Source organism: Cryptomeria japonica, chromosome 11, assembly GCF_030272615.1.
Source record: "Cryptomeria japonica chromosome 11, Sugi_1.0, whole genome shotgun sequence".
In the NCBI taxonomy this organism is placed as follows: domain Eukaryota; kingdom Viridiplantae; phylum Streptophyta; class Pinopsida; order Cupressales; family Cupressaceae; genus Cryptomeria; species Cryptomeria japonica.
This window is the reverse complement of record NC_081415.1, coordinates 732396181-732411420: the sequence shown is the minus strand read 5'-3', so window position 1 is coordinate 732411420 and position 15240 is coordinate 732396181. Positions and strand designations below refer to the sequence as shown.

General features: G+C 36.8%; 1 protein-coding gene across 1 annotated transcript in view; it reads left to right on the top strand.

The window, feature by feature from the left end:
- Positions 1 to 11499, top strand: part of LOC131072107 (uncharacterized) — a 61267-nt gene extending 49768 nt beyond the window's left edge. Inside the window, exons 2-3 of the mRNA XM_058008166.2 lie at positions 10085 to 10636; positions 10781 to 11499. Coding sequence (XP_057864149.2) covers positions 10085 to 10636; positions 10781 to 10891 — 663 coding nt within the window. The 3' untranslated portion in view covers positions 10892 to 11499. The remainder of the gene's footprint in view (positions 1 to 10084; positions 10637 to 10780) is intronic.
- Positions 11500 to 15240: the final 3741 nt, after the last annotated feature.

Here is a 15240-nt window from a genome sequence, read left to right as displayed (position 1 = left end):
TTCGATCATCAACTCGTGACACTTGATTGCAGGAGGGAAACTTGCGGCCTTGATGATGCCACTCTCAATTTTCCTCTTCACAACAGGTGACGACTTGCCGATGTAAGGTGCTTCCTGAAACTTTTTCACATTGAAGTTTCCTAGATTGGTGTCTTCGATATTGCTCCACTTGGACATGATCCTGGTCTCCAAATCATCATTCTTCTGATCCTCCTTGATGAGAGCCTGCTAGGTAGTGGATCCACTGGCTTTGGGGGTTGTCATTTGATACCTACACAAAAGGCTTAAAGTTAGGTTTGAGCATAATACCTTAAGGTATGGGATTTAAGTCTTTTCAAGGAAATAAATAAATATTAATTTGAAAATAATGTGATAAATCCTTAGAATTATGAATTTTTAAATTAATATTAATTGTGAATTGAAATCAGATTGTGAAAGACTTAACCTTACAAAGGATTGATATGGAAAATTAAATCAAATCTTGAATAAGCTTTCAAAAATCCGATTATACATACCTTTTCCTTGATTTGTAGCTATCAACCTTGAAAAAGGATAAAGGAAAATGAGAATTTGCTGGATAAGAGGTCTTTGATCTGAATTCAGACTCTTCCCTTGGATGAATTAACCTTCAATCAGCTTCCAGCAAGGAGTTCGCCTTCAACCAGCCTTCAAGTATTCTTCAAAATCTGGAAATTTGCCTTCAATCTGCTCAATTTCGCACCCCTAAATCTGCTGGAATTCGCACCTTCAGATCTGCTCTCTAAATTCGCATAGGAGAAAATGAATAATTGATTAATGATTTCGAAACACACCTCTCCTTTATAGGGCGCTCACCTAATTTTTTCACTAGGCCGACTTGGTAAATGCTTAAATAAATAAAATAAAAACCCCTCTACAAGCTGGCCGACTTGATTATAAAGCAAAAATAAGATGTCTTGAGCGCTAAAGTGGGGATTTTTTGATTTTTAGGATAATTTCAAAGCCTAAAGGTTGATTTTTTTTATTTTAAGGCTTAGAAAAAATGAATTAATCAATTTATAAGTGCCTTAGCTCATGCGAATCTGTCTTAGTCCCCCAAATGAGATTTAATTAGCAAATTTAGTGAAAAGATATAGGTAAGCCTAGTGGATGCTAAAGTTTGATCAAGGTTTGATGAAGGCACATTCTCCATAGGCACTAGAATGTTCAAAGTATGAGGAAGGCTTAAATTATTTCAAGGAGGCTTGTTTGAACTTCCAACCTAGGTTTATTTACTCCATCTACCATCATCTTCACAACCTTGATTTGCCACTACAGCACATTCACAACCTTGATCTGGTCATCATGTCTTTGTCTAGCCCAAATAAGGTGAAATATAGGCATCTCCAAGGATTTCGCCCTGGACCCTTTGGAAGGGTCAGGAGCGATTTTCTTGATTAGGCCTCAATTACCCCATTTTTTTATTTCAAAATCCTCCTGAAAGTGAGCATATGCTAGCTTTAGTTTAACAAAGTTTAGGGATCCATCCTTTTAGCTTCTCGCATGGGCAAATTAGGTGATAATGAGAATTTCGCTTTGGACCCTTTGGAAGGGTCAGAAGCGAAATTCCTTCTTTAGGTCAAAACTCACCTTTGTTTGATTGACAACCTTCTCTAAGGCAATCTCCAAGGTCCATTCACCTTGACCACTAGCTTGGCTCAATATTACCTTGGAGGAAAACATGACATTTTGTGAATTTCGCTCTGGACCCTTTGGAAGGGTCAGGTGCGAAATTCACTCTTTGCTTGCTATTTCACACTCAATTTCACTTTCTTCACTTCAACTCATCTAGACTCCCTCATTTTGAATCCACTTCTCAACTTGGCAAAATTGGTTTGATCTTCACAAGGCCTAAAAAGGAAAATTCGCTCAAAAACCTAGCCAGGGACAAGACCTATCTAGAATTTTGCTCTGGACCCCTTGGAAGGGTCAGGAGCGATTTTCAAGTTTTAGCTCAAAATCCGCACTTTTGATGATCAAAAATCCTTCATAGGCAATCAAAAGAGCTTATCTCACCTAGGTCTAGGCCTGACTTCACTCACATTTTGGAGGAAAAGATGGTTTTTAGGGTTTTCGCTCTGGACCCTTTGGAAGGGTTAGGAGCAAAATTCTTGTTTTAGGCTTCTTCCTCCATCCTTTCAACTTGAATCAACCTCAAAAGGCAAGAAAACACTTCTCCTCACTCATCCAAGCTATAAAAACCTAAGTTTGACTTGATTTTGCTAGGAAAATAAGTGATTTTAGGAATTTCGCTATGGACCCTTTGGAAGGGTCAGGAGCGAAATTCACTATTTGGCTCAATTCCTTCAAATTTGATAATCATTAGCAATTTGAAATCATTCCTAAGGACTTCTCTTTCTTGAACTCGCCTTAGTTAGCACAAAATTGGGAAAAAAGGTGGTTTTGAGAAAATTCGCTCTAGACCCTTTGGAAGGGTTAGGAGCGAATTTTTCATTCTTGACTCGATTTTTCATCTTCTCAATCTCATTCTTCCTTACAAGATAAATTTCACCATTTCTCATCCAAGGAACAAGGTTTTAAGCCTAAGCAAGGTCAAAAGACTAGGTTTGCAAGGAATTTCGCTCTAGACTCTTTGGAAGGGTCAGGAGCGAAATTTCCATTCTTGGTCAAAATCCTCACTTTTCAATGCCTTAAAACATTTTCAAAGGCAAAAATATGTCCATTCTTCCTTTCAACATGCCTTGCAAATCAAAATTTGGTCAAACAAGGAAGCGAATGAGGTTTAGGTAGATTTTTGCTCTGGACCCTTTGGAAGGGTTAGGAGCGAAATTCTTGATTTGGGCTTGATTGTCCATTTTTTTTCACCTTCAATCTTCTCTGGGAGGCAAACATAGATCATTCTCCTTTCATCTCCATCTTGGTCTTGACTTTGGCTAAGGGAAAATTGAGTGTTTTGAAGAATTTCGCTCTGGACTCTTTGGAAGGGTCAGGAGCGAAATTAACTTTCTTGGCCAAAATCCTTCATCTCCTCCACCTCAAGTCACTCCCTAAGGCTAGAACATTCAAAACACCTCCAAACATGTCTTAGAAACTAAGAATTTGGCTTAGAGAAGGAAGAAATTGAGGTCTTCAAGGATTTTCGCTTTGGACCCTTTGGAAGGGTCAGGAGCGAAATCCTCACTCTTGGCTAGTTTCTTACTTCCTTTCATCTCATTCTCCTCCAGACTTGATCAATTCAACATCCTCTCATCGCGATCTAGACAATCCTCCATCCAACTGGGTCTAGGCAAGGTCAAACTAGGTTTTTAAGGCCAAAAGAAGGCTAAATGGAGGATTTCGCTCTGGACCCTTTGGAAGGGTCAGGAGCGAAATTCCTCTTTGAGGTTGATTTTCATCATCTCAAAGTCTAAAACCTCTTCTCTAAGGCAAACTTGCATCAAAACCTACCAAACCATGCCTTAGAAGTTCCAAACTTGGTCAAGCTAAGGAGCAAAATAGAGGAAATATGAATTTCGCTCTGGACCCTTTGGAAGGGTTAGGAGCGAAATTCTAATTTTGAGCACATTTCTCCATTCTTTCAATTCCAATCCACCTCAAAAGGCCAGGATATGTCACCCCATACCTATCTATGCCATAAAAACCAAGGATTCGACCATCTCCAAGGGAAAATAGGTGTCCTTCAAGAATTTCGCTCTGGACCCTTTGGAAGGGTCAGGAGAGAAATTCTAATTTTAGCTTAATTCCTTCACTTTTGGTGATCATAAGCAACTCAAAGCCATGCCTAAGGACTTCTTCGATCTTGATCCACACTTGGCTAGACACAAAATTGAGAGGAAAAGATGGATTTTAGGAATTTTGCTCTGGACCCTTTGGAAGTGTCAGGAGCGAAATTCTCATTTTGAGCTAATCTTCCACTTGCTTCCTCCTTTTCATGCCTTGGACACACTTTGTTAGGCTTCCTTCCATCATGATCATGCAAATTTATCCTTTAGGTTGACATATAGCTCCAGTTTTTGTAGAAAGTAAGGTTTACATGAATTTCGCTCTGGACCCTTTGGAAGGGTCTGGAGCGAAATTCCTCTTTGAGCTCAAGTCCTGGTTTTATTTTCACCTTTCTTCATTCAAACAAGTGTTTTTACCTTCATTCAAGCGTAGGAATGGGTTAGCTCATAGTTTGGGTCAAGGTGGAGTGTCTTGTAGAGGAATTCGCTCTGGACCCTTTGGAAGGGTCAGGAGCGAAATTCCTATTTTAGGCTAACTTCCATCATTTTATCGCTTCAAACCTTCTTCCTAAGGCAAAAATGCATTCCAGTCCCTGAAATCACCTCGTGAGTCTCCCCTTGGCCATTGACTCTGCTTAATAGGCTCTGACCGGGAGGAAAACAAGACTCTGACAAGAAAACCGTCAATCCAGACCTACCCTGAGTTGAGACCTACCACTTCTTCACTCATTCTATCCATCCTTATTCCTTTGAAAGGTAAAACACCTCTTGCGACAACCTTAGGGTTCAAGGTAGACAACATCTGACTTCCCAAATCCAGACTACACTGAGCTTTGAAGGAAACCCTAATCAACCCAGCCCAGACGACCACTCACTCACTCAAAACTTAACAAGTAGAGAGAAAACCTAGCTAAGGGAAAAACAAAACCTAAGAAAAAAGAGGGGGTCCCCATCCTAATGGGGCGATGTGTGAAATGGTCACAACACTACCCCTGCTTCCTATTGGTCCTCACTCCTGGAATGTAATTTTCTCATTGGCTAAGGAAGTTTGTTATAACAAACCCTAATTAGGGTTTCTATCCTTTAATCCTAGCCATTGATTCTAAGTCAATTAGAGCTGTCAATTTGTAAAGGGCTCTCTATATAAAGCCCTGGCTCCTCATTTGTAAAGGTTAATAGTCGGTGAATAGTTGGTTAATAGTTAATAGTCAGAGAGTAGGAAATAGTTAGAGTAGAGTAGAAAGAGAAGGCAAAGATTGTTGCTAAGATATTGTTGCAAAAGACTTGTAAACTTAATTGAAGAAATGGTGAATTCTATGGGTTGATTCAACAATTTGCATGGTCTCTATACTTCTCAAATTTGATTTCATGTTATTAGGTGAATGGAAGAAATTTGTATGATCAATGGTGAAATTCGTATATCCATACTACGAGCGGTTTGTTGATTGCAGACTTGCCTTGCGTAGTCATCTGGAATCATTCAACTTAAGCTTAACTTCAATTATCGCATCTTCATTGATATGCATGAACTTGACGGTGTCTATGCTTGTAGCGGTGATCTGAACATCATAAAGCCATCCTTAGAAGATCGCACTAACCTTCTGGAGATGATCCTAGCATGTCAAAGCAAGACTTAGTTAGAGTTTTATCAAAGGTCATCCATTGCTCCTACATTCTTAGTGTTAGAATTAGATCCTTTCAAACCCTTATCCTTTTTTCCTTTTTTGAAAATCAAGGACCAGTAAAGTCCCACATTCCAACGATATCCAAAGCAAATCAAACGCTTAGTTAGTCGAATGTAAGTCCTCTTGTGATTCCAGCAAAATCACATCATACCGCGAGAAGCTTATCCACACGTAGAGACCCTACATACAAGAACCTTGGAGTTACTTCGATTGATCCTTCGGTGAGATCTTCAGTAGTCGGGAAACTTTGTTCAAGAGAGGATAAGATACCTTGGTATTTTACTCTATTTTCGCATGTGCATGAAAAACACATCAACACTTATGAGCTGGAATTACCACCTAACATCAGAATTCACAATACTCCATGTTTCATGCCTTAAGAAGGCCCTTGGACAACAAATTACCCCTTCAATGGAATTACCAATACTTGATTATGAGGGCAAACTAATATTTGAACCTGACATGATGTTGAACATGAGAAAGGAGAGGCTAAGGAACAAGGTGATTCTCGAATACTTGGTGAAATGGAAGGGATTACCACTAGAAGATGCAACTTAGGAGGGGATAGAGATTTTCGAAAATCCCAATTTGAAATTGCTTGAGGTCAAGCAATTAGAGGATGGGAGGATTGTAATGACCCCAATAAGAAAGGAGGCCAATCAGCCCTAAGCGGCGTTTTATAACAACTGCCTTTGTGTTTTCTTTTAATTTTAAATAAATTGGAAATTTAAAATAAATGAAATTATTTAAATTTCCTATATCAGGTTAGGATGACTTGCTAAACATTTCGTTTAGTAAAATTAAATAAAAATTCTTGTTTTTGTTCCTTGGGCTGACTTTAGATCAGGTCTTCTAACACAACACGAGCTTCTTATTTAAGGAGGGCGTGGAACTTAGTTTGGATATGCTTGGATAATTGATTTGCCTCTGCACATGAATTGGGATTGGGATGAAAACCTCAGATTCTATACAAGGTGGGACGATAACCCCTCACTTGTCAATCATATTACCAAGCTCTATTTTCTAACCCATTTAGCATGCAAAAGCCCTAATTCGATCACCTGTTGATTATTCTAGATCAAGCCTGGAGACATGGTGCATAATGATTTCCTAATAGTATTATTTACTAATTTCCAATAATCATGCACATAAGAACACAATAAAGAGTACATGCATGTTGATATCTGTATGTTCATATTCTTATCATGTTTTCATATATTCTTCTTTAACCTTGCATGAACCCTTGTCACAAATCTGCTTCAATCTACTCTCATACTCAGAAATCCGCCTTCAATTCCTCTTTATGTCTGCCTTGATGATCTTCTATTACTTTCATGTACAGGTCTGAATGTCTAGATCTGATATATCTTTTATTTCTTCACACACCCTCAACACGAATTTCAAATGCCTTTTACATCTTCATATACCCAGGAAGAGATGCATCTCTTTGAAAAGAGATAACTCTTAGAAGAGGCACAACCCTTTATAAACTATCCCTCACACTAATCGCTGCCCTCTAAACTCCTTTTATCATCCTCAAAATATTTATTGCTGCCTTCTAAACTCAAACCTTTTAATAACTTTATGAACCCAGGAAGAGATGTATCTCTTTGAAAAGAGATAACTCTTAGAAGAGGCACAACCCTTTATAAACTATCCCTCACACTAATCGCTGCCCTCTAAACTCCTTTTATCATCCTCAAAATATTTATTGCTGCCTTCTAAACTCAAACCTTTTAATAACTTTATGAATCACTGCTCTTTTTGTCTTTAAAGAATCGCAGCCCATTTTATCTTCTATAAACATTTCTATTGTTGCTCCTTTCATGATAATATCACTGCCTTTTAGACTTATAAACCACAGCTTTTGGAAACTAATTTCTGCCTATGTAATCGCAGCCTTGTCTTCTAATGTTTTTATTAACTCTTACTAACCGTAGCTTTTTAGAATACATTTTCATTATTTTTGTCTTATGCAGCACTTTGACTTATTGTCTTTTTCATTAAATGCTTTTTTTAATAAAAAAAAATGTCTTTTGTTATTTACATAATCACTTTATCTTTAATAAATAACACTTTTGTCTTATTTATCTCGTCTTTTCCTCTTTTTTTTGTCTTTTGTCTTTTTGATATTTTATTCTAGATTATAATGTAGATATGATCATTTCTTCATCAATTCATAATTGTAATTTGATTTTGCTTGGTCATGTATATTACCAACCTGTCCATTGATTAGTGGCCTAAGGCCTTCTAAGATTTACCATTTCTTCTATTTACAAAATGCTTATCTTGCTAACAATCTCGTCCATATGGTTTTGACATCAATGATAATGATGGGAACTATTTCGTTTATTTACTTTTGACAACATAGATAATCAATCCAACAATCTCGTTCTTCCATCTCAATGAGTTCTTCAATTGTGACGGTCTTCTTTCTTTGACATTAATGATGACACTTAACAATCTTGGCCATAATCCTTTGATATCAATGACGACCTTGTCTTCACTCCTTTGACATCAATGGCGACATTCCAACAATCTCAATCTTACCTTTGACATTGATGATGAAATCTAACAATCGCAACTGAGTGCCCTTGACATCAATGACAATATTTCCAACACCCAAAATTTTAGTGCATAAGGCTGAAGTCTTTCATATCAAACTCAGGGATCAACTACCCCTTGCGGCATGCTATATGAGCTTCTCATTGCTATCTATAAGGATCAGATCATACACATACATTACCAAAATTAACAGTAAAGGTTAGGATTTAGAGTAGTTTTTGTTGAATTTTTAATTCAAAAAGTTCCCATCAATTCATCATATATGTCATCGATTATAAAGTTTAGATATTGCACAAATCCAAACTACTAGATCCCAAGATGGAGATAACCCATTTAGTCTGGTATCTGCTTGGATGAAATCATCCTAAAGCTTCTCAAAAGTGGGAAACTTCTCATGAGCATGAACACCTTAAACAAATAGATCCCAAGATGGAGATTAGCCATTTATAGCACAATGGGCACCAGTAGTATTGAGCCCGTTCTTTAGCAGCATTTTGCAGAAGTGGTCACACTTTGGCAAAGGGTGATCAAGGCACCATACATTTCCTTCATTATTTTCTTCTCTATGATTGGAGGTATCAAAGTTTCATTGAATCTAGGATGATTTTTTTCACCTTGGCTGAATTTTTTGTTATGTATGTCCAACTGAACAGAGTCGGTAGGAGCTTCACCCTTTGTCTCCACAAAACTCCAAAGACCAACCTTCTGTAGTAGCATCTGCAATCTGCACTTCCAAAGTGTTAAGTTGGAAGTGCCTTCTAGATGGTCACATCCTTTGAGAACGAGGTTAGTCAAATGTGCAGCTCCTAGAACATGCTGAAACCAAATAGATCAACTGGAAATAACTAAGATCTACAACCTCTCGCAAGTCTGGATCACTTTTATCACCAAAGCAAGGCATCACACCTGCTGAAATCCTCTGACGGCTTTCTCTTACAGGGAGAGCCCACTCCATACATGGATCTGGAATATTTGAGATTATGTGCTCCGATACCATGATAGTTTTCAAACCATGGTAGATTCTACACTCAGAAAATGTAGTCTACGAAAATTTATTTTTAACTACAAAGAACTTAAATTGATAAGTCCAACGGATATATCAGATCTGAGTACTTTAATCTACAAAGACAAGGTATTGAAAATATAAACAGCAAATTATTATAGATCTGAACTATCAAAACTGAATCCATCTTCTTTGAATCTGTTAAAACTGAAAAGAAATACATGCACAAGTATGAAATTTTACTTTAAGTAGAGTCTCTATATGCATTATGATTAAAATTAGAATATGTGCCCTTTAAATACACAAGCGCACCATAAATCTAACCAACCAAAACTAGATTAGTTGTCAAGTAAAGTTCCAAGTTAAGCTTATAACTAAAATGACACTCAGCGTAACTAAATAATTGACTTGTCTGACTAGTCAATAAACATAGTCCAACAACTAATAACTCCTAATTAAAATTGTTGAGACAAAGTTACATGACAAATCAATTATGTCTCAAATAGCTAACTAGGCACTTATCTCAAAGAAGACTTCCTACATAACTGTGCCCTATTTTCCTATGTAACTATGTCGTCTCCAAGATGATGTTCCCGCTGAGCACAGATCTGGATCTGTTTGTTGGGACTGTTGTGCCATCACTAACAGAACAACTCGAGGTAAAAATTTGAACAGTAGGCACTTATTATCTTTTGGCTTTTGGCTAGTATTTTATATCTGCCGTTTTAGAATTAACCAGGATTTATGGACAAATTGGGGCATAAAAAATGGAGAAATTGCCTCTCCATTGTGACCCACATTTAAACTATCCGTCAAAACCTTTGGAGCTGCTACAAAATTTTATCCTAAATTATAATAATGGAAATATCCTTCTAGGGTTGTTATTTAATGTATAATTTTAATCTACATCTGGCACTTTATTCATGAAAGGTGCCATCGGTCTGCATTTTGAACTTGCTTCTTGGGTTTTGATCATTGTAAATTCTTAAAGTTTCTGTTTTTGTGTGTCTCATTTATTGCTTTAAGTTTGGTCGTTAAGTTATTGTATTTGTTTCTTGTCATGATTTATAAGTTGGATGTGCAAGTTTCATTGTTAACCTATAGTATTTGTTCATGGCCATGTTTAACAGTGGGATATTCGAGGCAATGCACATGGGCTTTTGTCTGCCCATCCAATTACCCCATTTGTATCCTTTCACCATGTGGAAGCAATCGATCACATTTTTCCTCAACATAATTCAATGGATGGCTTGAGACTTCTCATGAAAGCAATGAGGACAGATCCTGGTAGCTTCTTACAGCGATCAATTTGCTATGATCATAGAGAGAAGCTGACTTATTCTATTTCATTGGGCTATGCTGTTCAAGTATTTCCAAAAATTGTCCTTCCCCGAGAACTAGAACGTTCTGAGCGCACATACACAGCATGGAATAAATTAGACACTAGTATTGAATTTGATTTTGATACTAGAACACCACAGAGATCTTATTGCAAAATGCCATTCCTTTTCTTTTTGGAGGATATCCATAAAGCAGGAAACATGACTTCAAGCATCTACACTAGAGACAAGGGAAGAGATAATTTGAAAGGAAGGGGCATTTGCTTTTCGAGGGCTCTACCCCAGGATAAAGTGCAGAGGATCCATGTTGTCAGCAAACCCATAGATGAATATTGGCATTGGGTATGGTTTTCATTATCAGATCTGACCTTTTCCTTCAGTTGTGGCATAAAGTTACTTTTGGTGTCATTCTTTGTATGCGGATGGTATCATATAGTAAACAGACATGCTAATATATGTTTGTAAATCGTTGCTTTAATGTATCAGATGCCAAGAAGACAATGCTGTCGGGCGACAGAAACAAAGAATAAAGTTCGAGAACTAACGGTTGGTCCATGCGAACAAAGACGGATTAGCTCTGCATTGGCATTTGCTTGAACTGAATTTGGCATTATCTTAAGATGTGCAGATGGCATTACATGGAGCAAAACTATTCTTCTAGGTAGTTCTGAGGACCTTTGCACCTTTGTAACTTACCTAACAATTTTGGTTCTAGAAGATCCATTTCCTATTCAGCCTGGCTCAGTTTGATGGTCTGGCTCATTGGCAATGGGTTTCTTCAATAAGATAACATCTATTACTGTTATCTTTCTTTGCCATTGGCACCTGGTCCCTGTTGTGCATCTACATCGTTGGTGGAGAGAATTATTTCCTGTATGATTTATTAAATACCTTGGGCACACCATTTTGTGCTCAGTTTCCCAAATTTTAGTTGAATTGATTCTTTGCTTCCCCTTTTTATCTGGGGGATACACTTCTTATGTACGTGTAATTCATATATGCAGTTGCTGAGAAGGGCAATTGCCGGCCAAAAATGTACCAAAGAGATGTAATTCTACGGGGAAATTTCCTTGATGAGCGATAAGTCCCTGAGATACACTTTTTGTAATCATGCTTGCAGCTGTAGAACTGAGATACATTTTTTGTAATCATGCTTGCAGCTGTAGAATAACCGCACTGCTGATTAGTTTTTTCATTTTCACTTATGTGAAATCGCAAGTCATGAAATTTTAACAGCTTTTCGATAAAAGATGCAGAGTTAGGAACAGTAGGTTACATAACAATCCAAAGATGAAAGTAAAATCTAATTGTCTCGGGAGCATTGAATCCCGAGGTTGTAAGAACAACAATGGTAGCAAGTGTTGTGCACAGACTTATAAGTGTTGGTAGGTGTAGGACTATTTGTTTTGGGCATGACAGATTTGGTGTTGGGTATTTATAGAAATCATTGGCCGTTGCAAATCCTAGATTACAAGGATGGCTCCCCAAATGATGATAGCCCAGAAAGGAAAAGGGATGACAATATTAGAATCATGTGTTGTTAAATGATGTAGCAGAGATAGGAGGATTCTTAGTTGTGGTTTTTGCACTAATTCTTCTCATCTAGCCCATTAAATCTATTAGCACTAGAAGTAAGAGAGAAACGGGCTCACAGGTGTAGGGCAAAGCGAGGGAATAGCTTCAAGTTTTGGTGTTTGAGTGTGAGGCATTGATGTGGGCATGATGAATGGCACACAACTTGTAGAAGGTGAAAGGCACTTGAGACGAGTGGAAAAACAATGAAGCGGATATTTAACTTGCAATAAATATGTAAATGGTGATTTGTAGGACACTGGCAAGGTGACCGTGGAGGTTTGGGGGACCTCAATCCAACGCTACTTGGTATTGTTCAATAGTTCAAGTCCCAGCAGGTGGAGGTTGGATGAATTTATAAAATTTGACGAAGTCATGAGCAAGAGAAACTTTTTTCTTTTTTTTTTTGTTCTGTAGTTTGTAGATAACAATTTTATTATTTACTATTTATTATAAACTAAAGAATTTATTAAATCTTTTCCTTCTATAAGCTCGAGAAGGTTTTAATTCTTTAGGTTTTTTAAAAGAAGGTTGTTTCGGATAAATTTTTGTTAGTTTGTCCATGTTACTTCGGCGAAGATGATAGTGGTGAAAGTTTTGTTTGAAAAGGTTCAGTTTTATGTATTTAATTGTTTTTGTTGGTCGTCGGAGGGGTAGTTTTGTGGTAGTATGTTTGGTATGCAACATTTTCTTTTACTTTTGACAAAATTGACCACGAAGCTTTATAATCCATGATCTTGGAGTAATTCATTTTGAATAAAGAACAAATACATACTAGCACACGATCTAAAGAATTATGATAAATGACATTAAAAGGCTTCAATGTTCTTAAAATTACCACTTTTAACACAATGGTACTAGAACTAAAAAATACCATTGTGGCATAGTATTGTAGATGGATCTCAAAACTAAGTATTATGTGTTGGAAGCTATATTAGCATTGCATTTGAAAGATATTTTTTTAAAAAGTTGTATAAGGAGGGTTAATAATTGAATATTTTTCCTAACTAAAGGATTTGATTGATCGATTGGTTGCTAGTGAGAAGCAATTAGATGATCAAGGTATTGTTGCTTTGGTTTTGAATAACTCAACAACATCCTTTTATTCATTTATTGAGTCCATCATTTGGTTGTAGAGATTCAAGGGTTTAATTTGAGAAGTTATTAACACTCATTTGATTATAGAAATTCAAGGGTTTAATTTTTAGAAAGCATGACACATCTGATTGAAGAGATTCAAGGGCTTAATTTTTAAAAGGTAACAACACTCATTTTGAAAATTGAGTTTAGGTATAATTAGATAAAAGTATTGACTTCACATTTACTACATGATTTAGAAGTAAAGGTAGACAAAACAATGCTAGTTGTTCATTGAATCTTACAAAATTTGTAACAAGAGGTCAAGGTTGAAATGTGTTGGTGTAAATAAATATTAATTATGGATATTATTACACTTTACTTAAGTTAACTTAGGATAATGCATCTCTTCGTAGTTTGGATTTGAGACACTTAGGGAAGTGTGCACATAGGGATAGAGCTTGTAGGAGAAATTTTACCTTCTGTGGTCTTATTTTGTTGTTACACTCCACATTCGGTGGGTCATCCACCTCTTGTGAAATATTATATTATTTCTCCTACCTACCCCTAGTATTTTTTACCTACTTTTGTTTCTCATTGAATCACATGTCATGATTGTGTGCTCGTACATCCATATGGCCTTGCTTATACAAGCAAACCTATATTCATTGTATTGATGAGAATACAGTTTGTTCTTGTCATTCTTTTGTCTCTATTTTTATACTTTTCATTTTGCCCTTGATCTTGGCAAAATCTCACATGGTATCAGAGCCATTCGTGCTTCATTGATTGGTTTTTGGAAACATTGTGGAAGACTTCTATTTTCGGATCCGAGGAATTGCGTTTATTGGAGGCATCTTGGAACGTTTTTGACCTCACTATTGCGTCCGGGAGACCGTTTCCATAAAAATCAAGTATAAATTTGACCTATTTTGGTGAAAATCAATTTTTGGATGTGGAGGAAATTTTCTACCCAATTCGGGTGGTAAGGTACAAAATTTTCAGATTTTTTTTCCAAAAAGAATTTTTTTTTTTTTCCAGTTTGAAAAGATTTTTTTGAGAAAAAATATATATATGTATTTTTTGAAAATTATTTTTTGGATCCGTACCTTCTGCCCAGTTAGCAACTTACAGTCAGTGCCTAGTCAACATTTTCTTTGGAAAATTTTAGACCCCTCTTCGTTGAACAATTTGGATTTTTTGGTCAACTTTGGAGGCCCATAACTTGCTCAATTTTGCTCCTTTTTTGGTGCAATTTTTTTTGATTTGGGCTAATTTTTCGTGCTCTTCGCAGTGGTGTGGTTTTTTTTTTTTTTTTTTTTAGTTTTGGTGCACAGGTTTTTCAGAATTTTCAGATTCTCTCAGCTGTACTTGCCCAATCTTCAATTCTGCAACTTCAAATGCCTCGTTTGAGCTCATACGACCTCCTTTTCAGGTGTCGTTTTTTTTGAAAGTGCATGTTTTTTCATTTACTTTCATAATCTATGATCATATTTTAGAGATTTTAAGTGGAAATTGTACTTTCAGATATTGGTCTTATTTGGCCTATTTGGTACTTGTAAATTGTTTGGATCTTAGTTTAGATCTCTTGCACTGTTAGTTTGAGTCTCTTTTGGCCTTATTGAGACAATTGTAAAATTGAAATTAGAAGTGCACTTTGTCAATTTTTTGCAAGTGGCCCATTGTACATGCACTAAGTTGATGAGTTAACTAATCTTCTTAAGAAAAACATCAACTTTCCATCTGCCTACACAAAGAAGGATTCATCTCCTTCCTCTTCCTTACATTCTAAGGGAAAAGGGCAAGCATTTGTGGCTACAACAGGTTTTTCACAACAGTGGATACTTGACTCAAGTGCCTCATATCACATGGGTTCTACAAAGGAGCAGTTTTCTTCATTGGAGCCATCTAAGGTACCTCACATTTACATAGGTGATGATACACAAGTAGAGGTTGAAGGGAAAGGTTCAGTTGACATGGATGATGGAACATTTGAGAATGTTCTCTATGTTCCTAACTTGTCTACCAACCTTCTCTCTATCTACCAAATCACTCACTATGGGAATAGGAAAAAGGTTGAGTTTACACTAAGTTCAGTTGTGGTAAAGGAACTTGATGATGATGCCTTGGTAGCAGTGGGACAAGTCAATGACAACTTAAGGCTTTATTCATTCTCCCACTTTGTGCCAAGTTCACCTTCTAGGGCCTTACTCTTTCAAATTCCAAAAGTAAGCTATGGCATGAGCGGTTTGGTCACCTCAACTATCGCTATCTTCAACAACTCAGTACTAAAGACA